A 25,063-nucleotide genomic window follows, 5' to 3' on the forward strand; every position below is an offset into this window, starting at 1 on the left:
AAAAGCATGCCCGTACAATGGCCGCAATAGAACACCTGCTAAACATAAAAGCCATCGAGTCTGTTCCACCAGCAGAGCTATACGCAGGGGTATACTCCTATTTTTTCACAGTACCCAAGCGCAACGGCGACTGGCGTTCAATCCTGGACTTGAAGCATGTGAACAGGTACATTCGCCTCAGACGCTTCAGGATGGAGACTCTGCACTCAATCGTCGATGCCTTACGCCCACAATCCTTCCTCACCTCCGTGGACCTGACGGAAGCGTATATGCATATCCTAATCCACCCTCTGGATCGCAAATTCCTACGGTTCTCCTACAGCACTCTTCACTACCAGTTCCGGGCCCTCCCCTTCGGTCTGTCCTCAGCTCCAAGGGTCTTCACGAAGGTCCTGGTGACTCTAGTGGCTCATCTGCGGGAGCAAGGGATACACGTCTTTCCTTATCTGGACGACATCCTGGTGATGGCTCCATCGAACCAATTGTCCAGACAACACACAAACACAGTGCTTTCCGTTCTGGAACGTCATGGCTTCCTGGTGAACAGGGGCAAGAGCAAACTCGTCCCCACGCAGTCTCTACGACATCTAGGGGTGATCATAAACACGGCACGAAGCATGATCTTCCTCCCAAAGGACAAGATTGCCAAAATAACGTCCTCGACCAAGAAGGTGGTCTCCTCCAGGTCCACCGGCCTCTCGTTTCTGGCCATGTTGCAGGGTCTAATGGTATCGTGCATCGGCTCAGTCCCGTGGGCTCGCTTTCACATGAGAAGACTACAGTGGTTCTTGAAACCCTATCAGGCACAGATCGCACTGAAAAAGAATCCACTCATTCCTATTCCATCTCCTCTCAAAATCAACTTGAGATGGTGGACCAAACACCACAACCTAGCCAAGGGTCAGACCTATATTCAGACAACGACCGTACAACTCTTCACGGATGCCAGCTTAGAGGGGTGGGGAGCCACCCTCCTACATCACATGGCTCAAGGTCAGTGGACAGCCGCAGAAAAACGCCTACACATCAACAGGCTGGAGCTGCGAGCGATCCGGAATGCCCTCATCCACTTTCATCCTCTGGTCCGAGATCAACATGTCCTTATTCGAACCGACAATGTGGCGGCGAAGGCTCATCTGAACAAGGAGGGAGGATCCCGCTCCTCCTCCCTTCATTCAGAAGCGGAGAGCATCCTGACATGGGCAGAGGCCCATCTTGCCTCTCTACGGGCGGAACATGTCAAGGGGGTACTAAACACCCAAGCGGATTGGTTGAGCCGCCAACAGATAGACGAAGGGGAGTGGTCGCTGAAGAAGGAAGTCTTTCTGCTAATATCAAGAAAGTTCGGCACCCCCATCGTGGACTTGTTCGCGGCTCCCGACAATCATCAAACCCCGAGATTCTTCACGAGGTTCGACCACCCGGCAGCGGAGGGGGTAGACGCACTGGAATCACCTTGGCCTCCAGGCCTCTTATTTGCCTTCCCCCCTCTCCCAATCATACCGAGAGTACTTTGGAAGATCAGACAAGAGAGGGCACATGTCATCGTCACTGCCCCGCATTGGCCCCGAAGGCCATGGTTTCCAACACTGAGAGAACTTTCACAACGGAACCCCTGGCCGCTTCCATCAGTTCCGGATCTTCTACATCAGATTCTACCCCTCATACACCCAGACCCAACCTGGCTGCAACTGACCGCCTGGGACTTGAAAGGAGGCGGTTACTAGACCTGGGTTACTCTGCGGAAGTAATTTCCACTATGCAAGCTGCCAGAAGACAGTCGACCAACCGGATATATAACTTCTCATGGAGAGCTTTCGCGTGGTGGTGTACCCGCAAGCATCTGAACCCAATATCCATCACTACAATGAATCTGTTACAATTCCTTCAAGACGGAGTCTCCAAGAACCTGAAGGCTTCCACACTGCGAAGACAGGTGGCAGCCATAGCCACCGTGATTCCACACTTGGAGGGACACGCTACAGGCAGACACCCTCACATCATTTCCTTCCTAAAGGGTGTGTCAGCTATCTCCTCTCCAGTTTGCCACAGGTTCCCCACATGGCGCCTCAATGTGGTCTTGCAAGCACTCACAAAGCATCCATTCGAGCCCTTGAGAGAGGTTCCACTTTCTCTTCTTAGAATGAAAGTGCTCTTTCTCACAGCGGTCACCTCGGCCAGGAGAGTCTCCGAGCTGGGGGCTCTCTCCTCTAATCCGGGACTGTGTATTTTCCACGCGGACAAGGTGGTCCTTCGACCAGACCCGACCTTTGTCCCCAAAGTTAACTCCAGGTTCCATCTGCAACAAGAGATTAACTTACCTTCTTTTTATCCTCGTCCTTCTCACCCTACTGAAAAACAATGGCACACCTTAGATTTGCGACGGGCTCTACGTATCTATCTACATTAGACATTAGACGCTCGGATGCTCTATTCATTTCGGTATCTCCACCTAACAAAGGCAGTAAAATGTCCAATTCAGCCATTAGCCGTTGCATCCGACAGTGCATACAGCTCAGCTATCAACACAGCGCCATTCCGGTCCCAGTCGGGATTACAGCGCACTCAGTCCGTAGCTCAGCTACCTAGGCTGCATTCAACAAGCAAGCGTCGGTCGAAGAGATCTGCAAGGCCGCCACCTGGTCTAGCCTATCTACCTTCACGCGTCACTACAGAATAGACTCCTTCTCGTCTTCGGATGCCGCCTTTGGCAGAAGGATTCTTCAACACGTAGTGACTGACGATTGACCCACCCGTGATGTCCAGCTTTTGAAGATCCCGCTGATAAGATGTCCTCCGAGCTCAGTTGGAGAATGGAACCTTGGCTTACCTGTGAGGGTTCCTTCTCTACTGAGGGAGGAGGACATCTTGCCCGCCCTGGGTGAAGATGAGGCAAATACGAGTTGAAGAATGGGATCCGAATAAGCTGAAATCAGACTTTCTACAAGTCATCCGAAATCGATCTTCGATCCGTTCCCCTTATGTTGTTCATGTTAACAGTTTTCATGTTATTAACGGTTCTGAGTTTTTTGTTCTTAATGTTGAGTGACTAGTTCAAGGTCTCCTTCATTTTATCCTGCTTGAGAAGTCGTCACACTGGATAGCAGGGGGCGCACCTAGCCCAGAGAGAGAGAAGTGAAGAATTTAACTCCTGCCTCCCTGAGCATAGGACGATAAAACCCGCTGATAAGATGTCCTCCTCCCTCAGTAGAGAAGGAACCCTCACAGGTAAGCCAAGGTTCCATTTTTTCCAGTCCTCCATGTATAAAAAGCTAGTTCCCAGTCTTCAGTTGCATTCTCCCATCATTTGGGCACACTGTAGAGTGACCATAAAATAAAATGTAGGAAGGGATATGCAGAAAAGGAATAAATTGACTGAGAACAGATTTCATCCCTACTTCAGAAGTACCCTGCATGCACCCATTTATTTTCATATATAGGGAGAACTTTTGGGGCACTCCATAAAGTCCACAAAGTGGTTCACAATTACACTTAAAAAGCTTGGGAACAAGTGAAAAATAAAACATGGTCACACTGTATTTCCATATCATCCAGGGGCAATAACAGAGCATAATTTAAAAGAACTATATTTTATCTTTAAAATGTCAATGGCTAAAAAGTAGGCCATCCCAAATTAGTTATGACAAAAATTGTGACAATTCACAAAACAGCAATTGTAATAATAAAAGCTGTATGGAATGTACACTGCCTAAGTATAGAGTGTTTTCCACAGGGCTTATGTGGTTTCTCCATTTCTGCTGCACCTAACTGAAACTGCTCTTTTTGTCATTTTTACGGACAGAGCTTTTTTGCCTGATGACTTCATGGTTTATACATATAAGAAAGGGGGTTTTGTGCATCCTGTTTACCCTCATATTCAGGTAAACTTTATGGTGTTTTGCAGCTTGTTGATTTAGTTCTAGAAATGATTAGAAATGCTATTTTGGGGGTACAGATTAAAGTTGTGGGGCATGCAGGTGTGGTTTTTAAATTGTTTGTAAGGCTTTTAATAAGCTCAGTTGGAGAAGTGTGCAAGGTGCAATGTTTGTTTTTTTAAGTCATTTTGTAAAACTGTCTTTAGAGTGATTGCTTCTATCAAGGATATATCCAAGGGTTTCCCAAATCTCTTGCAATATTCAGCACCTGTTCTGGGCTCAGGTAAGAGTACAACAGCTTTGGCTATCCAGCTCAGTCTTCTACATCTGACAAGCCATGCTCCTGATGCTTCAGAGAAGTGCATGGAAATTCTCCTTTCCTAGTGTTTTGTATTCCATATAATCCTAAGCAGAAGTATCAGGCAACCCTTTTCTGGGGTCATTTTCTTTGGGAAGAGATAAGTGTGCATTCCATACCAGTTGAGAGCCAAATGGCAGGATGTGTTGGGGGCTCATGATCTGATTTTTTCAACATGGGCCTAAATTTGGAGTGGCGCTTAAATGCTGAGGCAGGAGACTTAAATCTTTCCTCTCTGTGCTGGTTGTCAATAGTAATCAACTCGGTGACTACTGTTAACCGCTGCGGGGTGGCGGGGGAGGAGGAAATAGGTTCAATATGTACACCGGGTATAATAAATACTATTATCAGCTTCTCTCTGTGTGTGTATGGAGGGGGATGGATTTCTGGTGGGAAACCAGTACAGGATGAAATGATTGATTCCCACCCCAGGGACATGACTTTATTCTTAAGTGGGTCCCTCCATGGCTGCTTTTTGAGGTTGAAATACCTGTTGAGAGATTTGCTCACAGATGTCCAACGTATCATACAGTTGCCTTAAATCATATAACTGAGTTGACTTGTATTGGAACTGCAAGCTATCTGTGCAGCCCTTTTGGAGATTAGGTTCTTTTAGATTTGAATCTAGTAGCATTTAAAACCACCAAGATTTTCAGGGTATAAGTTTTCAAGAGTGAAAGCTCCTTGCTGACCTAAGAGTGGCAGTCCTCAAACAGAGAATCTTCAAGGACAGATTACAATGACAAATTGCTGAACTTGAATCCATTCACAAATTGAGAACAATGGACCCTCTGGGGCCGAATAGGGACACAGAATTCTTATCTCGCTACAAATGCTGATTTTCTGTCCCTACGCATTTCTCCTTTGCCCTAATCAAGCTGGTTACAATGTGGATTGTACCTTTGAATCCTAAATTCTTTCTATGCAACAACCCTCCCATCTTCTGACTGAGATATAAGGAGCCAGAGATCTCCATTCCAACTTGTATCTGATGAAGGGAGCTTTGACTGTTGACAGGTTATACTCTGACAATCTTCTTGTTCTCTAAGGTGCTACTGGACTCAGATCTAGCTGTTCTACTGCAGACCAACACAACAGCCTTCTGAAACTAGGTTCTCTTAATCAGCTACAATGAGAATTGTGGGGAAGTAGCTGAAGTTACAGACTTTGGAGTAATTTGAATGGCACCCAGCTCTGTGATTATGAGGTAGTTTCCCCCCCCCCCAAAATGAAGCATCAGAGCCCCACTGTGGCATAAGCTCTTTCTCACTTGGCAAGACATCTTGGCAAGGGTGGTTCCTACCATCAGGCTTAGGAAGCAAGGCTAATTTTTTTTGTTGCTTCTATCTTCTCCAGTGGGAGAAGCCTATCCCAGTTTTCATCCTGCCTAGGACTAGAATGCAGATGGAATTAGATATTACAAAGGAAATATGGGGTTACTAAGCAAATGTTTAATTCTGTTCACTTGTCCCAGATGCATCAGTGCCTATTTCTGGAGGAGAAGGGAACAAATTGTAGCATTTACCTCTAGCTCTTCCCCCCTCCCCTACCTATAGTGCTGCCTGCCTGCCAGCTTGAGTAAATGTTTGCCCCTATGCTTAACAGCACAGTACCAGAGACAGCAAAATAAGAAACAAACAGAGTCCACTATTTATATAGAACTACGCTCTCCCCAACTAGTGAAGCTGTAATGTGATTGGTGTAAAGACAGTCCTGTTGGCAGTCCCCATTGCAGTCATGATGTCTGTGTAATTTTGCTGTTTGGGGGGGGGGGTATCAGTTACCAGTCTGTTGAGTCAGTTTTCTCCCTCCCTCTGGTCTTCATGAAATCTAAGACAGGTTCCAAAATAATAGCCAGATCTGAAGAATTCAAAATATTGTCAGCTATCAGTTTTTCAATTCAGATTACTTATCATACATATATGAATGAGTGAGGCATTTTCATTTTGCATTTTTGATACTCTATCCTCATCCACCCTACAGTTTCTCCTTTGACCTGGAGAAGATTAGGTTTTTATTTTATTTTTTTCTGGCTGAAAGGGTAAACAAACAGGAGCCAAACAATTCATGTGGATGTTCCTGTTTAGTGCAGCTGTACCTTGTACCAGACAGTCTGTAGTAGGAGGAGACAGCAAGGGGGGGGGGGATGCCAAAGCCCTGCAAGACAAGGGCAGGAAGGGACAAGGAAGGAATCAGCCAAGACGTCATGCTCTGGCCACCCCAAACTCAGCCATAACAAGTCACAGAGGGCCTCAGCAAGCTGTTCTTACCAGCTCTCACTGCCCATGCATGTTAAGTAAAGGAGGCCAAGCAAAGATTAAGGCACCCCCCTGAAGCATAGCCCTTCAGCAGAAATCTCTTTGCCCCTGTCACAGGACTTCTACAGCTGTTCCTCACCCTCATACCTACACAGGCTAACCACAAGCCTGCTGCATACTGAACTGCCATGGGCCCTACTTGGGGGCACAGGGCACCTCTGGCACGGGGCAACAACTTATGCGCTGACCCCAAGAGGGCTGTATGCAGTGCTTGAAGCTTGGTTGGGTGCCAAGGAAGTGTTCCATGTATCCAAAAAAGGGGGCTAGATCGTGGATTCACAAGTTAAGGGGGAAAACTTAATTACAACTTGTTAGTTACTTTGTTCGTTACAAAATGTTGTTCTTTGCATCCCTTGTGAGAACCTGTGTGGGCATCAACACAGGTTAATTGCAGTTGCTGTTAGTTTTTTCTGAAGCCTTCCTAAAACTTGCTTTCTGGTTTCTTTCCCTCCAGAGGGCTGCTGCAGTTTGAGAACATCAGCTATGGAATTGAATATATGGAGTCTTCCACTCAGTTTGAACACCTTGTTTTTCAAATAAATAACAAAGATCTCAAGGGTTCAGTGTTGTTAGATGATGTCCTATCTATAACAAGCGAAGAGGATAATAGAGACATCTCTCATAAGCTGCTTTCAGATAATGTAGTGAGTGCTGCTTTTTATTTTTTAAAACTTCAGTAGGAATTGCTACTGTCAACAATTGTTGGAGGTGCAGACCATGAGAGGATGAACAACTTAACTGTAGTGTATCTAAGATAACCCAACAACTTAGAGAAATTTTGAATTCAGTTCCAAACAGTTTAAACTTCATGAAGCTGACTAACTGGGATGGAGAGATGAGTAATAAGTATAAGGTGCTTCGACTTTAAAAGTGGATCAGACAAATTCATGGAAGACAGGTCCATCAAACGCTATTAGCCATGGTGACTAAAGGGAATATCCACATTCAGAGGCAGTAAACCTCTGGATACAAGTGCTAGGAAGCAACATCAGGGAAGGAATTAGCTTCTATGCCCTGTTGTTGAACCTATAGGGGAACTGGTTGGCAACTGTGTGAAACAGGGTGCTGAACTAGATGGACTACTGGTCTGATCCAGCTGGACTCTTTTAAAAACTATACAAATCTCAGCACTCTGAAAACACAATCTAAAACATCAGACAGCACTAAAAATACAGTACCCACTGAGAGCGCAGACAGCAGGCAAGCCCCCTCTAGCTCCTATCCTAGCTGGATTTTTTGGAGTTGTATCTCTTACATCTCTGCTCTTCTCTGGAAGAAATCATGTGGCACAATCCAGACTTTTGATTTCAGTGCCATACTTAATGTAGCAGTCTGCCTCCATACATTCTTCTTCCATCACATGGAGCAGTCTGTTTCCATGCCTCCATCTCTTACTTTGCCAAACGAAGCTGGTACATTACAATCCACTTTTGTGCTTCCATTCCCTGCCCCTCTGAGTCCATCAAAGAACCAGAGAGAACCTAGTGCCTCAGGGTCAGTCAAAGGCAAATTGGTAAAGAAAAAAATAAGCATTTTGACTTGGATCAGTATTCTGAAGTATGAGATGTTCATGAAACCATTCCTGTTTCTATGGTGATCATGGCCATGCTGATTTGGCCTGTTCTGCCTTTACTGCTCCTTTGCCTATACTAACACCATCATTGGTCTTGGCTAGTGATGTAGGTTTTCCAGAAAAAATATACAGTGGAAAATGTTCTGGTACTCTTAACAGATCATGATATAGAGCGTATTTATTTAGACTTTTTAATAAATGGAATTTTGAAGCACCCCATTAATGTTATGTCCCAATAGCAATAAATACTTGAACTGAAATATTTGATTAGGTTAAAGTAAACTGTGTGGTTTAAATGTTTCATTCAGACTTTATGTGGAAATTATTTTTATTGTAATCATACCTGTAAAAATTGAAATGTAATGCAACGTATTTACCCAGTTTAAGTGGGGAGAGGCACTGAAAAGGTTAACAGACTGCTTCCACATGGAAGCTTTACTCCAGTTTGGTGTCTAAACCAAACCTGGCATCCCTACAAAGTTGTCCCTTAATCATCCATTTCAAGATGTGGGCTCTCTTGTGAAAACGATGGCTGTTTGGGGCAGCCTGTTGACATAATCGGCCCATCTCGTGTGGTTCTGCCTGATCGGGCAGAATCCCAGCAAAGTTTGGGATTCTGTCCACGTCATTTCACGGCTTTCCCTGTGTGGGCCTCAGATGGGGGTCTTTGGCTATGCTGTGCCTGTGCCTTTCTACTTCAACATTTCTGTCTTCATGTTTCCCCAGCTTTGCATGGCTGGTATTGCTGTTGGGGCTGTGGGAGGTGCCTAATGCACTCCGTATGGCTTGTGTTCCTGTGTGCCCAGTTGTCTGGTTAGGAAACTGATCCTGAGTGTTTGCGGTGTGGTCCACATGCTGCCTCTTCCACCTGTTTTGCTGCTGGTCTGCCTGTTAAAGGAAAAAATGAGTCGTGCCTTCTGGCTGGCATTGCCCTTCCTGGGAATTGAACTCCTACCTCTCATTTGCTACATGGGTGCTTTTCCATAGTGTGGGAGGGAAGTGACCTCGGAAGGTGTAGTTGTGTGTTCCCATGTTGCTGCCCCAGTGCGTGTGTTCCTTTTCCATAGCAAAAGGCTATCCTTTTCCATAGCTTTGGCTATCATGGCCGCCCCTGCTGAGTGAACTATGGGAGCACAGGTATACTGGGGCTGGAGACTCCTGCCCTGTGTGTATGCCCTAGGAAAAGAGGACTTGGTTAGAGATGAGGACTTTAACCTTTTTTTTTTTTTTTTTTTTTACATAAAAGCACCTAGCTTTTATGATACTCTTTTGTATGATTCAGTGTTACAGAAGTTTTAGCATGTAAAATACAGAAATGGTTACTAAATTACATTGTCTATCCTCAGCTACTGCAAGATGTCACTGGATTTCATAGATATGTGGAAATGTATGTCGTTTTGGACAAGAGTTTGGTAAGTCTCTGAGCCTAAACTGCATTTCCTTTGAAACTTTCTAGGAATGGGCTTTCTTAGGGCCAGTGTGGGCTCATGAATAGAGACAGCAGGTTGCCTAGCTGTACCACTTCTGATAACCAACAATATATATGGCTGTTGTTTGCTTGTCTCTGATGAGCTTGTCACATATCCTGGCACACTGGAAACTGCTGTTAAACTTGCTTCTTGCTAGTATATAGTCCCCTTTACTTAGATTATGCATTTACTTGTCCTAAACATCTTCCCAATTAACCATTTGTATTGCCTTTTTTGGTTTAATAAATAATTTATTTTTTAAAAAAAAATCTTGATTCTTGATTATTTTCTTACATGGAAATTAGCACCACAGTTATAACAAGATAAATCCCTTGAGAACATAAGAAATACTTTGCTAGATCAGGGCAGAACTCAGTGTAACAAGGAAAATATGGGGCTCTATACAAAGGTTAAGGCTGAGTGGCACTGGCCATGAAGAAGTGGCAATGTCAGGCCTGTTCTCTGCTGAGACAGCCAGACTGTGTGTGTTATGGTTCCGCCAGGTGCGTCCCAAGGCCAAGCCTGGTAACTGCCAAATTCCTTTCTTCCGTGGAAACTGCTCTCGTGGGGGGGGGGGTTTGCCATGGCTGCCATCACTATCTGATATGACCAATGCTCTTCTATATAGGCCTTTAGCTGTGCCTTTAGTTATCATTCGTGCCAATTTACCTGTTAGCTCTGTATACCTGTAGGTTTTCTAATAAATCAACTCTGTTTTGGACTACTCGTCTGTGGATGTTGTTTATGGGATTACCACGGGGACAAGTGCTCACAGGCAGGTGGGAAGGGAGTGCGGAACCTGTTCCTCTTTTGACAGCTCTTCATCACAGTCTCTGTGCACACTCATAGTTAGGTTTTATGCAGAGTCCTCTTTTGGAACTTTCTGGAGCATCAGCTAAACAGCCTCCACTCCCATCCCTCCATTGGAGAAGAGGAATCTCCCAGCTGCACACACTGGGGCTCTGACCTGGCAAACAGGCTCTGATTAGGTCCCCACCCCGGCCATGCTCTGAAACTGAAAACAAGCCTGGTGGAGGGAGGCCTGTGGAAGGGGAGCTGTTTGAGAGTCCAATGGTATTATTTGGTGGTGGTGATAAGTACTCCTCCCTATGCCTGATAGTGCAGTCCAATTTCTCAACAGATGTGGGTTTGTTAGTTCAGCTCTCAGACAAAGGTCTGTCTAGCCCAGAATTCTGTTTCCAACAGGGGCAGTACATGCAGCAAAAATGGAACACACTTAGTTATGGGTATTATTGTGCTTTCTTCTTTTTCAGTACAACTATTTGGGTGGAATGGAAGATGTCGTAACCCAGAAAGTAGCTCAGCTCATTGGCATTCTCAACAGCGTAAGTTTGTTACGTTTTGTTTTGTTTTGTTGCGACGTGAACTGCTTGGACACTGTCATTTGGCTGTTGCTCTGCCCAGTGAGCATTTACATTGAGAAGATAATAGTATAACATTGAATGCCAGGAATGCAGGCTCATGGTGGTGTCATTCCAGCACTGTGATTGTTCTGTTTCCTGTACCACTTCAGGCAATGTTGACACCTCAGAAGCTTATAAATATTAATTGTGTCAGGTGGTTAAACCCTGATCCAGCAAAAGCCCGTAATAGCTTGTGCCCGGAATATCTCAAGAAGCTCTTTCTCCCTGTACCTTGAGGTTCCTGGAGGTCCTGCTTTACCTACCTCCCCCCCACCACGTCTGAGTTGCTGTAGGTAATGGCATCAGTGTTGTTGAACACCCAGAGAATGTCTTGCTCCATTTCTGCTGGTTTTACAGTGCATTTCTAATCAGAGTTGCACCCTTCTAAGTCCACTGAAGTCAACAGGCATAGAAAGGTGTAATTCTTTCTAAGATTGCCCTGTTAGCCACGAGTCAAAGATGGTTCTCTTTTAGGAGCTTTTGGGGCCTCCCCATAAAGCATTCTTATAAGCTTATTATGACTGCTGGTGGTTCTGCTGTTTATTGATTTCTGCTGCTGTGTAATATTGTGCTTCTACTACTTCATAGTAAGTATTGTGGATTTTAAGGATCCTTTTTAGCCACCTTGTAGATATCTAGATCAAATGACAGGATATCAATAAATATTTAATAAATAAAATTGGCCCTGACAATTTTAGTGGTCAAACTATGGTTGGAAACTATGATTGGCAGTTCCTCCCTGCCATGAAGTTCACTGGATGACTTGGGCTAGTGATTCTTTCTCAGCCTAAGCTACCTCACATGGTTGTTGTAAAGATAAAACAGAGAAGGGAAAACCACTGTATGCCATTCCGAGCACTTCAGAGGAGTGGGCAGGATAAAAATGAAGAAGACAGATACCGGTAAGTAAAGAGAATGTGAAAGATAAAGTTGTGTATCTGGATATTTTTCCTGTTAATCTCTGATGTGTGAAGACTTTCTATTATTACTCAGTGGTGAAGAAACTGTACTCTGCCTCTACTCAGGGGCACTTCCTCTATTTTTACCCGACATGCTGTGGCATCTTGCCGTCTAAAGTACTTATAATTAACGCTTATAAAATTAATATAATGTGCATATGCAAAATTATTTCAGCGTGTATTTTCCATCTTTTCAGATATTTACCAGGCTTAATATAACAATTGTTCTGTCTTCCTTGGAGTTCTGGACAGATCATAATAAAATCTCTACTTCAGGAGAGGTGGATGTATTATTGCAAAGGTTTTTAAGGTGGAAAAATGCATACCTTGTTCTACGGCCACATGATATAGCGTTTTTATTTGCGTAAGAAGAAAAAAACTTATTCCATATTAAACAGCACACCTACATAAGCACTATTTCTGTCATGTTTTCAATATGTACATTGCTGTATTAAAGATGCTTGTTAAAAAAAAGAAAGACAAGCTAGCTATGACAAAAATAAGGGTGGAAACAGGCCATATGCAAAACAAGGGACTATAGCAGAAAACAATATTCCCATGTTGACCTCCCCTCCTCTCATAACAGGTGGCAATGGAAAAGTGCCTTGATATCATCTTTGTTATGTGCTTCCTCATCCCCATTCCATATCATTAGCTGCCACTGAGAGGATGGAGAGGGGGGGGAGCAGCGGGGAAAGCATACTATAGTATCATATTATGTATGAGCCTGTGTGTATAGTGGTAAGAGTGTTGGGCCAGGATCTGAGAGACCCAGGTTTAATACCCCACCCTGCCATGGGAGCTTGCTAGGTGACTTTGGGCAGGTTGCGTACTCACAAACTCTGTATGAGGATAAAATGGAGGGGATGACAACAATATAAGCTGCTTTGGGTCCCCACTGGGGAGACAAGTGAGGTATAAATGAAGTAAATAAATTGCTCCATTACTGCATTTTCCGGAGAAGTGGGAGCTTGACATTTAATTGATGGGCCATGTTTCCCAATATCCACGGCTGGCCTTGTGTTTTTCATTCATTAATTCATTCATTCTGAACTATTTTTCAGCCTTGTGGTTGTTGGCAAAACATTGAAGAGCTCCAACATCTGGATAAAGTCAATGGATGTTTTAGCTCATGAAAGTTAAAAACCAAACAAACCCAGAAGTGACTTTGAGCCTTTCTGTTGCAAGTTCTGGGACATTTCAGTGTTGTTGGTGTGTGGCAGAAAGGAAGCAGTGTAGCTCTGTGCTCACATTATTGATTTAAAGAAAAGTAGACTTAAACTTTACATGTGATATGGAGCCCACTTCATCAGTGTGGTGTATGTGTATGGCAGCATCACTATAAAAAACAAACAAAAAAGCAGGAACTGCAAAGATAGCAATATGATTGTAGAGATAAGCAAATCCCCCCTCCCTTTGCTCTTCAAATAATTCTGAATTTTAAAGGAATGATTAATTGTGAGATAGCTGCCGAAAAGGAGAACTACTGGGAAGCAGAAAGATGTATAGCCTAGAAGTACAGATGGGGCAGTTCAGTGACTGCTCACAGCCTCAAGTTCCCCATAACAAAGGACTGTAGCAGGCTTCGGTGCTATATGCCAGAGCGTGGCACCAGGCAACTTGACTTCTTGGATGAGGAAGATTCTAGTATGTGAAGATTGTATTCTGGCTTGAAATGGCTGTCATTTGCTTAGTCAGCTGGTAATCTTGGTAGCTGATATCATAGGGAATCGGTGCCTTACCTTGAGAGCTCTTGATCTAAGCCCTGTGCCAGCTGACACCAAGGGAAACAACAGCAATGGAGTGGGAAAATAGCAGTGGAAGGAGCCAGCTGTGACTTGTATGGGTTTAACATGTGACTTGTAGGTGTCCCTAAAATATGTGATTTGACATTTCCTTTTGTACTTTAGTTACAGGGAGAAGCCTAGCTATGTAGGTTCAACGTTCTCAGGAAAGCTGTGCCTGCGGAACTATGATGCAGGAGTTGCTCTGGTGAAGTATCACTGCATCTTCTTGTCTAATGGTTATTAATTGACTGGCAGCTCAGTCGAAAGGCTTTGCTTGAGTCTGGACGCTAGTGGAGAAATTTTTAAAAATTAGGGAGAGCATGTTTATTGATTTGTTAAAAAAATTATACACCTACCTTTCTCCCAGGCATCATAGGACCCAAGCTGGGTAACAACAATGAAAAAGCAGTACAAAACAATGTAATAAAACAAAACATTAAAACAACACATTAAAAACATCTTAGGCCCCCAACCAATGGGGCATTCCCCCTTTGTCCAGGTTCTGGCTGTAATAAGTAAAGAAAAGTATAAAACAGGGGCTACTCCTGGGCTCATGTACCCTTTTGAGAGGGGTTGAGAGAAATCTGGAGTGCGTTAAGAATGGCTGTGGAGTTTAAAGATATTGCTTCTGAAATTCCAAGGTCTCACCAGTCACTTATTTTCATTTCCCAGCTTATTCTGGAAGCACTCTCATTCAGCAGCTGAATGCGTCTTCCCAGGTTCGGCTGCAGAGTGCAAAGCCAATGGAAAATTGCAGTGATGCAACTCTGCCTGGCCTGCAGCTCTCGCTAAATCATGTTAAATTATTACAGACTGATAAAACAATATCGATAGATTGTTTATTTACGGCCCTTGGCCAGATAAAACAAAATACATGGACTAAAATAGTCTTACAGACAAAGGTTTACAGTCTGAGTCTTAAATCACTTTAAAATAAATAAATAACAGCAAAATAAATAACATCCAAGTTACACCTGCCATTTGGACTAAGAGACTACTCTATGGCAACGAATTTTCATTGCTGCTGTACAAAACTTTGCTACCTGAGAGGTGATGATAAAACAATATCATTTATTGTTACTTAATACATGTCCATGTATTAAATAATTGGATTTATGCTCCTATATAGGGAACAACAGGTATTTTATTGCCCCAATCCTAATTACACTATTTCTGGCCCTTGTGGAACCTTGAGTGATCAGGTGTGGCTTGGACATGTATCCACCCCCCATCAAAACATCTGTGCAGACATAACTTTAGGACAGAAAATGTGATATGGATTTAATTGTCTTGTATCTAGATCTGTATAGAATATGCTCCTCAGCTTTACAATACCAACAACTCTACAATGTGGCCCTAATAGACTCATTAAGTGATGCTTATTTCTATAGTGGGGCTTTTTCTATTGTAATATTCTTGGAATTTCCTCTGCACAATGGCTCACCTGGCACCACAATTTTAAGTGCCAGATGAAAAAACTCTCGTTTTTCCTAGACATGCTATTGGATTTTATAATCACTTTCTCCTGTATGAATCCACCTTCTGGCCAGTATAATCACAGTTCCTGATCAGTTCCCCACTCAGAGGCTAGATGGAGTGAGCACCAGAGACATGGTGTTTTTCAGCAGTAATGTGTTGGCTCTGGAGTTTCCTCTGCAGAGAGGCACTGAACTTATAATCTTGTGGGCACCAATGTTTTTGCTTTGTCAACCTTTTTTGAACACCTTGTGTTTTTAGCTGTCTCGTTTTCATGTCACCCCTGCTGCTGTGTTATTAGGTGCTGCTTTAAAGATGTTTTAAATTTTAATCTGATGTTGTTTTATTTTCTGCTTCTGTTCTGTTGCTGCTGTTTTAATATTTTATATGATTTATTGCAGTGGATGTCTTATTGTTATGTTTCTTGCTGCCTTTTATGAAGAGGGAGGGCACAAATATTCCTAATACATTTTATTGCTCTGACCTGGCCTTAGATTTTAATGTCTTCTGCTCTTATGATATGGATTCTTCTTTTTTAAAATGTTGCTGTCTTAATTAGTTTCTTTTATCTTTAAATTATTTATGAGTTTACTGATTTTGTTGGACAGCTGTTCTCTGGCACTACTTAATGCAGAGTGTAGGATTTTTTTGTCATCAAGTCACAGCTGACCCATGGCGACCCCATGGGGTTATCAAGGCAAGAGATGTTCAGAGGCGGTTTGCCATTGCCTGCCTCTGCGTCATGACCCTAGTATTCCCTGGTGGTCTCCCTTCCAAATACTGACCAGGGCTGACCCTGCTTAGCTTCTGAGATCTGACAAGATCGGGCTAGCCTGTGCTATCCAGGTCAGGGTGTGTAGGTTATAAATATTCTTAAATAAAAATAGTTTGTTTCCTGTTTCCAGTTGTCCCTTTTTCTTTCAGTACCAAAAGTTTGTAAACTTGGAGATATTTTCAGTTATTGTGACACAACTTCTTGGCCTGGGCCTGGGGATGAACTATGATGATAACAAGAACTGCGAGTGTCCAGGAAACATCTGCATTATGAACACTGAAGCAGTGTAAGTTTCTTAGGGCCAAACCATGTGAGAGATGGTCTGGTTTTTATTGGTAAATAGCAGCTGATTCAGTTCAGATCAAGATGCAGTGGGGAAGGGCTGTAGCTCAGTGGAAGAGCATTGACTTTACTTGCAGAATGTCCGGTTGAAAGGATCAGGCAGTAAGAGATGGGACAGACCTCTGCCTGAAACCCTGGAGGACCACTGTTGATCAGAGTAGACCAGGAGTCCCTACTCTTGTTGAGCCTGTGGGCACTTTGAGAATTTTGAGAACAGGTCATAGGCACCACAACAAAAGAGCTGCCATGGGGGATAGAACCAATCACAAAATAGTTACCATAGAGACTAGATCCAATCACAAAATGTTGGAGGTTCCACAAAATGCTATCATGTTCCAAGCCAAGCATCTTCCTGGAATGAAAACCATTGTTTGCAAATGGGTGTTCCCTACAGACAAACCCCCCCCACACACACACACACTGGGGCTCTTCAGAAGCATCTCCTACTCTATTGAAGTGGATGAAAGCCAGGACTGGCTCTTTGCTTTGAGGAAAGATCAAGGGAGCACCTAGAAATACACTGGCAGGCATCATGATGTTGGGAATCACTGGAGTAGACAATACTGACCTTGATTCGGTACAAGGCAGCTTCATGGATTAATAAATTCAGTGCTGCAGAGTCTGGAACCACCAGAACACCTGAAGGAACACATTATGCTGTACGAGGATGCTCACCATATGAGCTCATTTTCAGGAACCAAAATTGTGAAATTCCCAAGTTGCTAAATCGACAATCTTCTAGGCAGGCAAAAACCATTATTATTTTCCTCTAGCTTTTCAATTAGGATACCCCCCATAGAGGTTTTAGTGATTGTCCTGCTTTTATACCTAGTCTGTGCTGTCAATTTTATAGGGTTTTTTTACTACTTCAATGCTTTATCATGTATTTACGAAAACTGTTTTTTCCCAATACTTTATTTAACAATCTGTACATTTCATGTTCTTTTGTTTTAATACGATACTGTTTTTTAAATGTTTTAATATTGTGTTTTGCTACATCTTACTCTGTTTGTGTGTGTGTGTGTGTGTGTGTGTGTAAACTGCCCTTGTAAATACTTGTATGGGTGAAGTGTAAATACTGCAAAATACAAATAACAAAAAGTACTTTTCTCCCATGCTTGCTCTCCAACCTTAAAAACCCTCAGCCCACCCCAGGAGCTGAAGTCAGGAAAATGAAAGGAGGGAAAGGTCAGCTACCACACTCTGGTTTAAATTGGGTACCCCTGTGGTTGCTATTTAGTAATTAAAAGACTGGGGGGGGGGTCTGTTCCTGGTACTTGTAGTGCTTCGTCATGCTTACTCCTTAGTCATTTTCTATAGCATTGAGTAGCTCATGTTTAGCAATCTTGTAGGATTTAAGAATAAGAGCCCTGTGGCGCAGAGTGGTAAGCTGCAGTACTGCAGTCCCAAGCTCTGCTCACGACCTGAGTTCGATCCCAACGGAAGTTGGTTTCAGGTAGCTGGCTCAAGGTTGACTCAGCCTTCCATCCTTCTGAGGTCGGTAAAATGAGTACCCAGCTTGCTGGGGGTAAAGGGAAGATGACTGGGGAAGGCACTGGCAAACCACCCCGTAAACAAAGTGAAAACGTCGGGATGTGACGTCACCCCATGGGTCAGGAATGACCCGGTGCTTGCACAGGGGACCTTTACCTTTAGGATTTAAGAATCCGTGTGAAGCTTCACTTCACTATACCTTTGTTTCAGTAGGCACTCCTGGTCTGCACAGTCCAAACTGGATTAGAAGGTTTATTAGTTAATTTCTATACCAAATATACTTGGGAGTCAGTGAATGGAAGATCCAACAAACTGGTTTAATATTGGAGAACAATGATAGAATTGGGCAGTTCGGGAGATCACTGCTTCTGGCATGTATGTTCATTCTCCTTTTGCCTTCAGTAAACAGGTTGTGCAGACTTTTGTATTATTTGAAGAGCTTGCAAAATCCATAGGGCAAAATAAGTGGGTAGGTAAACCGATGCCTTTTTGAAATAATTTTAACTCTCTTAGAAATTATTGAAGAAGGTCCCAGGACCCATCCCTGACAACTCCGCATACAAGATAACAATCATTCCCTCTCCCTAGCAAATCCTGGGCAGTTCTGTGAAAAGATGCGGCTGGGGAAGGGACTTAGAATCTCTAAAAGCAATTTCAGCATCCTTGCCACACAACAGTTCCCAGGATGCTTTGTGGGAAGCCATGCAAATTATGCTAGATAAATACAATATCGGTTTACAGTGTAGATGAGCTGTGTGAATCAATGCTGAGTTGATGTTTGTTTACTTACGTTGATGATAGTGTGTGGATTTCCAGCAGGATCTGCATGCAAAGCATCAGTAGAGAACTTGAAGGTACTTTTACAGAATCCACCTTATGAAAAGTTAAATAAGAAATATATATATATATATTCATTTCATATTTCAGACATTCAAATGGAATTAAAGTCTTCAGTAGCTGCAGCATTGAAGACTTTCAAAATTTCATTAAACTCAACGGTGGCCATTGCCTTTCTAATAGGCCACATTTACAACAGTACTATAATAAGAGACGTTCAAGGAGCCATGCAGTTTGTGGGAACCGTATTATAGAAGCTGGAGAAAACTGTGATTGTGGTTTATCGCAGGTCAGTAACTGGGAAATGGCCACTGGATTTGTTTGAATTGGTATCTTGACTTATTTTAGATGTTCAGGGTGGGGAAGGACAAGAATTTTTGTTGCAGTTTTTAAAAAATCATGGTGATGTTTCTTGATGGCCACCATATACCAGCCCCCCCAAAACATGTCTTGTGCTCTTATGAAAAATGCTCTGACCAGGACTTCGCTCCTCTGCTCCATTACATTGATGCAAATCCTACTTTATGTTTAAACTTTGTAATTTATTTTACTATCTTTGTGAACCCTACTAGCTGCACTCTTCTCCAACACAGCACTGCAATTAAAGAGTACACTTAAAAGATAAAGTAATGTTATTATTAAATTCATATCAAGTTCAGTCAGCCCGCAGTCACAAGAAATAAAAGCCAACACACAACCATCGATATTACCAGCAGTAACTTATCAAACTTACATTCAAGCAGCAGCACCACAATCTAATAAAAATTAAATGTTGCTTTAGACCAGGCCTTGACAGATTCTCTTTGGCACCAGGAGTCAGCTCCAAAATTTAGAAGCCATACTTGTTTTTCAGCATTCAGAGTTTCGTATTTTAATGATCATATTTTGTAATTATTGCTACCACAAAAACTAATCGGTTTTACTGCTTACAAAAAAAAAAAAAAAAACCAAATCCCAGCTGTGTGGTTTTATTTTCAGGCATGTAAGAAGAGCAAATGTTGCACCAACAAATGTAAATTTAAAGCAGGAGCTGTATGCAGTACTGAACCATGCTGCCGAAACTGCAAGGTGAGGTCTTGGGTCTGGGATGTTTTTAGAAGCCTCCCGATGGGCTTTCCCTTCACTTCTGCATTGGCCATACATTCTACACTGGAGCTCAGTCCCGCTGAAGACCATCTCCTGGTGCTAGTTCACTCTGTGGTAGTGGGCAGATTTTTCATCTTGATGGTCACAACTGGGTCTCTGTCTGGTTTTGAAGGTCCGAGTTGGATGCTGGCTCTTTCTGTTTCCAGTTCCAGGAGTGTACTACTTTTAATGTCTCTTAGGGACACTCAGCTCTTGAGCTGTTAATGGTTTTTCTAGAGTGTCTATTAGATGATGCTGTAGTATGACAAGTTAATGCACCAGACGAATAGCTAAGCAGCTTGAGGGCAGGAAGAAAAGTTCCCACAGGCTGAATGTGACACTCCCCTCCGGCTCAGATATTCAGTCCAAGCCAGGGAAGAACTCAAGAAGTGCAATTCTTGACTTCTGTATTCAATGTGAGCATCACAATCTGCTGAGGTTCTTTGTCTGGTGCTTCCAAAACACCGGATTCTGTTGTGCTGTTAATGTATTTATAATAGCTAAAACTGTTTTAATATCCACACAGTTAATTTTTCTCTGTGTTTATGTGATTGACATATTTAAAATGGAAGAGGTAAAAAAAGGTGTGTGTCGCTATTATTAGGTAACTTAACAGCCCATTCCTGAGCTGTGAGGCTGAAAGGTCTTAGGAGGCAAGCAAGGGCCCACACTGGCATCCACGCCACCTGTGCCTCTTGCTCCACCAAGACTGGCACGGACGCCAGTGTTGGGGTGCTTACGCTGGTCTCCCTTTGCTGCTGTGGCAGTGCGGTCCTGGAACATCAGCTTGGCCTTCCGCTGGCATCCTGACGGCACAAATCCGTGCACCAGCGTTTCCAGGAAATTCCAGGGGCGGAGCTGCCCTTAGGCATGTTCCTAACCCTCTTCAGGCCGGGAACACCCCCTTTGCCCTTACTTTCAGTTGGTGGCATAGCCCCATGGAACGCTATGGAGCAGTTCCACAGGGCTGGAAAATAAGGGCAACTTTCTGGCTTTGGTGGTGGTGGGGGGGCTGAATCCTCCTTTGGAGGCGGCGTGGCAGCACTGCCTCTAGCCACCGGCTCAGCCCTTCCCCTCAGGAATGGGCTGTATATGTATTAATATGAGCCCCCAGTGAACAATAAACTTAAGCTGCATCTTTACCTGGGACTGTGGTAAATTAGGGACTAGCAGCTCCCAAATGAACCTGCTTATATGTTAAGATCATCACTTCAGAGGTAAGGCTGTAGGGATCAGGATCTTTTGTGTGGTGGCACCAGACTTTGGAATGCCCTCCATTATATCACATGCCTAACTGCAGCGGTTCCCAAACTGGGCTTCATGGAGCACTTGGTGCTCCACGAAACATCTCCTAGTGCTCCATGAAGAGATTGGGAAAAAAACATTACTGTCATTCGGTTTAGTATATTGGTGCTAGGTGAAAATTAGTGCTCTGTGACTAATTTCTCTCCTGGAAAGTGCTCCATGACTCAAAAAGTTTGAGAACCGCTGTCTGGTTCCTAAAAGTGAACATGTACCTATATCATGTGTTAACTTTTAGGCACCAGGAAACATCTTTTTATTGTCCAATTGCTTGGTGGCATTCCAGTAATTTGTTAGCTGTTTTTCTGTTTATTCTTGTTGTTTGTTGTTGTTATTTGTTTAATTATAATACATTGTTTTCATTACATTCTGAACCATGTTGATAGAAGACTTTGAGTAAATTAATGGATTTTTTAAACCTTAGACATAATCAAACATCCAGATTATGAAGACTACCACTAATTCTGCTTTCTTCTTCTTTTTGCCTAGTATATGCCAAGCAATGTAGTATGTAGAAAGGCAATTGACCGTACTTGTGATTTCCCAGAGTACTGCAATGGGAGTTCTGCATCCTGCCCAGATGATGCTTATGCCCAGAACGGATACACATGTGGTGGCAACACTGGTTTCTGTTACTTAGGAGCTTGTCAGTCGGCTGATCTACGCTGTCGGGAACTCTTTGGTCCAAGTAAATGACATACCTGTTTTCTTGCTGCTTTTAAAAAGGCTGTTACATTTTGTTTCTAAAAACTTTTACTCACAACAGTAAATGTAAACCCCATCACTTTCTTATCCCTCTATTTCTCCAGTAAGCTCAGGGTGGTGTATGTGGTTCTTCCCTCCTCTATTTTATTCTCCCACCCTATTAGGTATGTGAAGCTGAGAGAAGAGAATTGGCCCATTGTCACCCAGTGAGTTTCACGGCTGGATGGGGATTTCAACCCAGTTTCCTTTAGTCCTGTTCTGACAGTCTTAACCATTTCAGTACCCTGCATCTCCTTTCAAGTTCTTCTCTTTTAGAAGACCTTCCTTTGGGGACTAAATTTTGACTCTACATGTATAGAAATTTTGGATCTCTTCTGTCCTGTAGGTTCAGGGCAGCTCACAACAGTCTCAAAGCTGTATCTGTTGCGAGGGCACAACTACACTACAATCAGTTTAAATAAATCTCTCCCTCTTGGGGATTGTAGTTTGGAAACAATAGTGAAAATTCCTTTTTGTAGATCCCTAGTCCTGAACTGCAGTTCCCAAGCTTCCTTGGTAAAACTGAATGACTTTTAGGTGTTTTCCCCATGGGGGCAGGCTTGTGTAGCTTCCCTGTTGCTGTGGTAGCTCCTGTGGCCATGGGGCTTGAATACATGAAGTTGCCTTATACTGAATCAGACCATTGGTCCATCAAAGTCAATATTGTGTACTCATACTGGCAGCAGCTCTCCAGAGTCTCAAGCAGAGGTCTTTTACATCACATGCTACCTGACACTTTTAACTGGAGAAGCCAGGGATTGAACCTAGGACTTTCTGCATACAAAGCAGTGCTCTACCACTGAACTATGGCCCCTTCCCATGACAGGCTTTTGCATGACCAGTTTCCCTGTTCCAGTCCCCCAGCAGTAGGCTCTTTTCACACACACCCCTGCCAGGGCTTTTCCAGGTTTTTTAAAATGGTAATTAAATATGATTATGATGATATAAACATCTGTGCATCCGGTTCTCTGAATTCCCAGCTTCCATTTCCCCCTTTCACTGCAGAGATATAAGGGGAAAGGCATATCTCCACGATGAAAGGGGCAAGATACTTGCCTCTTTAAAAATGAAAGCTGGTAATTTAGACAGCCTGATACACACAGATTGTTACATTGTTCTAATGGTATTTAAGTTCTGATTTTAAAAAGCCCCCCTTAGGTGCTAGATGGGGGAAAGGGCTGTTATGGGGATAGGGAAAATAGCTGCTATGGGGGTGGGACATAAGAACAGCCCGGTGGGATCAGGCTAGTGGTCCATCTAGTCCAGCACCCTGTCTCACACATTGGTCAACCAGTTCCTCTGAAGGGCCAACAACAGCGCATAGAGGCCAAGGCCTTTCCCTGATGTTGCCTCTTGGCACTGGGATTCAGAGGTTGACTGCCTCTGAACGTGGAGGTTTCCTTTAGTTACGGTGGCTAGTAGCCACTGATAGACCTATCCTCCATGAATCTGTCTAATCTTCTTTTAAAGTTGTCTTTTACATCACCTACTGCCTGAGCCTTTTAAAGCTGTCTGGGACTGGGAAAATCCAAACTCTTCCATCCATAATGCAGCCATCCAGGCTTTGCTGCAATGTTTCCTAAAACTGCACAGCAAAGCAGGTTTGGGAAAGGTCAGAGAAAAGCTGGGGAAATCCTGCAGGGTGCACAAATGACCACGATGCTCTGGGGAAGCAGAAAACCCCCCAATCCCAACAGTATTGAACCCGGGGCAAATAACCCATGAAGAAACAGCCTTATACTAGTTTAAGGCTGTGGTGTAGGCATGCCCATGATTTTACACATAGGTATAAATGACTTGCAGAAACAAAGGAGGACAAACTGTGACTAAAAAAATATTTCCTTCTGTTCACAGACTTGTACAAATTCCTATCATAAGCAAGAATATTATGTCAGGTTTTTATGGATGCGTTAGTTGTTATTCCAATATTCGCAGGTTCAAGAAATGCTCCGCATGCATGTTACGAAGAAATTAATCGTCAGGCAGATAGGTTTGGACACTGTGGGACTGATCCATCAGAGGGTTATAAGACTTGTTCTTTTCAGTAAGTGATTAGGCAGTGGATTGGAAGTAGAAATTAAGAATTCTCTGAAGGTTGTATATGTGTGTGAATGTTTTTGATGGTACATGTTTTTCTGTGTGTTGTGGTAGAAGAACGGTACGTTCCTTTTGGAGCTCTAGAGGTACAAAGATGTTAGCAGATAATGGGAACCATTCAGATTGAAGAAAAGAGAAGCCAGGAGCTCTTAAAACTTATGCCGAAGTTTGCCAGGCCCTTTCCATGGTATGCTTGGTGCAACTGCCATCCAGGCGCCTTCCCTCTCACTCCGTCAGCTGCCAGTGACTGCGTGGAAGAGGAAAACAGAGACAGTGCCTTTCCATTGCTCCACATTGACCTAATTGTATTTTATATTTCATTTTATTTAATGCAGTACCTACAGATTCAGTGCCACAAGGCATAGCAACAGCTGCTAGCCTAGTTGGCTTGAAGAGGGAATCAGATAAATTAATAGGTGATAGGCGGTTCAGTAATGGTTATATGGAATTTCCATATTCAGAAACAGTGTGCCCGTGGAGAGAAACGGCAGGGGAGACTTTGCCTTGCTTATAGGCCTTTTGAGGGCGGCTGGCTAGCCAGTTCAGGTGAAATAGGATGTAGGGTTAGAGGGGCTCTTACTGGTAGCTGACCTGGAGCTTTTTTTTCTGATGAAAAAGAAAGTCATGATATAAATAAATTATATTTTTCTCCACCCAGTTACCTGCAATGCATGAATCTTCCCAATTTACACACCACAGTTGGAGAAATTATTTTGGAACTCTTTACTTGAAAAATCAGCATTTGACAAACTGTAGACCAATAAGAGCAGCCCTGCTGGATCAGACCAGTGGTCTGTCCAGTCCAGTATCCTGTCTAACACAGTGGCTAAGCGGTTACTATGCAGGGCCAACAACAGGGCATAGAGGCAGCCTGATGTTGCCTTCTAATATTGGTATTCAGAGGTTTACTGCCTTTGAATTTGGAGCCTCCCTTTAGTCATCATGGCTAGTAGCTACTGATGGACATAGCCTCCAAGAATCTGGCTAATCTCCTTTTAAAGCTATTTATGCTTGTGGCCATCACTACAAGTTCACAAGTTCATAAGGTTGGAAGAGACCACAAGGGCCATCCAGTCCAACCCCCTGCCATGCAGGATCCAACAATCAA

At 43.4% G+C, this 25,063-nt stretch overlaps 1 protein-coding gene across 1 annotated transcript in view; it reads left to right on the top strand.

Annotated features, from left to right (window-relative positions):
* LOC130486775 (disintegrin and metalloproteinase domain-containing protein 32-like) overlaps positions 1-25,063 on the top strand; it is a gene marked incomplete at its 5' end in the record, with an annotated part of 44,878 nt that overhangs the window by 12,604 nt on the left and 7,211 nt on the right. The window contains 12 exons of the mRNA XM_056860073.1: positions 3,803-3,881; positions 4,082-4,158; positions 7,006-7,195; positions 9,471-9,536; positions 10,868-10,939; positions 12,174-12,340; positions 13,887-13,968; positions 16,164-16,300; positions 18,778-18,976; positions 19,666-19,755; positions 21,604-21,802; positions 23,794-23,902. Coding sequence (XP_056716051.1) covers positions 3,803-3,881; positions 4,082-4,158; positions 7,006-7,195; positions 9,471-9,536; positions 10,868-10,939; positions 12,174-12,340; positions 13,887-13,968; positions 16,164-16,300; positions 18,778-18,976; positions 19,666-19,755; positions 21,604-21,802; positions 23,794-23,902 — 1,467 coding nt within the window. The remainder of the gene's footprint in view (positions 1-3,802; positions 3,882-4,081; positions 4,159-7,005; positions 7,196-9,470; positions 9,537-10,867; positions 10,940-12,173; positions 12,341-13,886; positions 13,969-16,163; positions 16,301-18,777; positions 18,977-19,665; positions 19,756-21,603; positions 21,803-23,793; positions 23,903-25,063) is intronic.

The sequence above is a fragment of the Euleptes europaea genome, chromosome 14, assembly GCF_029931775.1.
Source record: "Euleptes europaea isolate rEulEur1 chromosome 14, rEulEur1.hap1, whole genome shotgun sequence".
NCBI classification, from domain to species: domain Eukaryota; kingdom Metazoa; phylum Chordata; class Lepidosauria; order Squamata; family Sphaerodactylidae; genus Euleptes; species Euleptes europaea.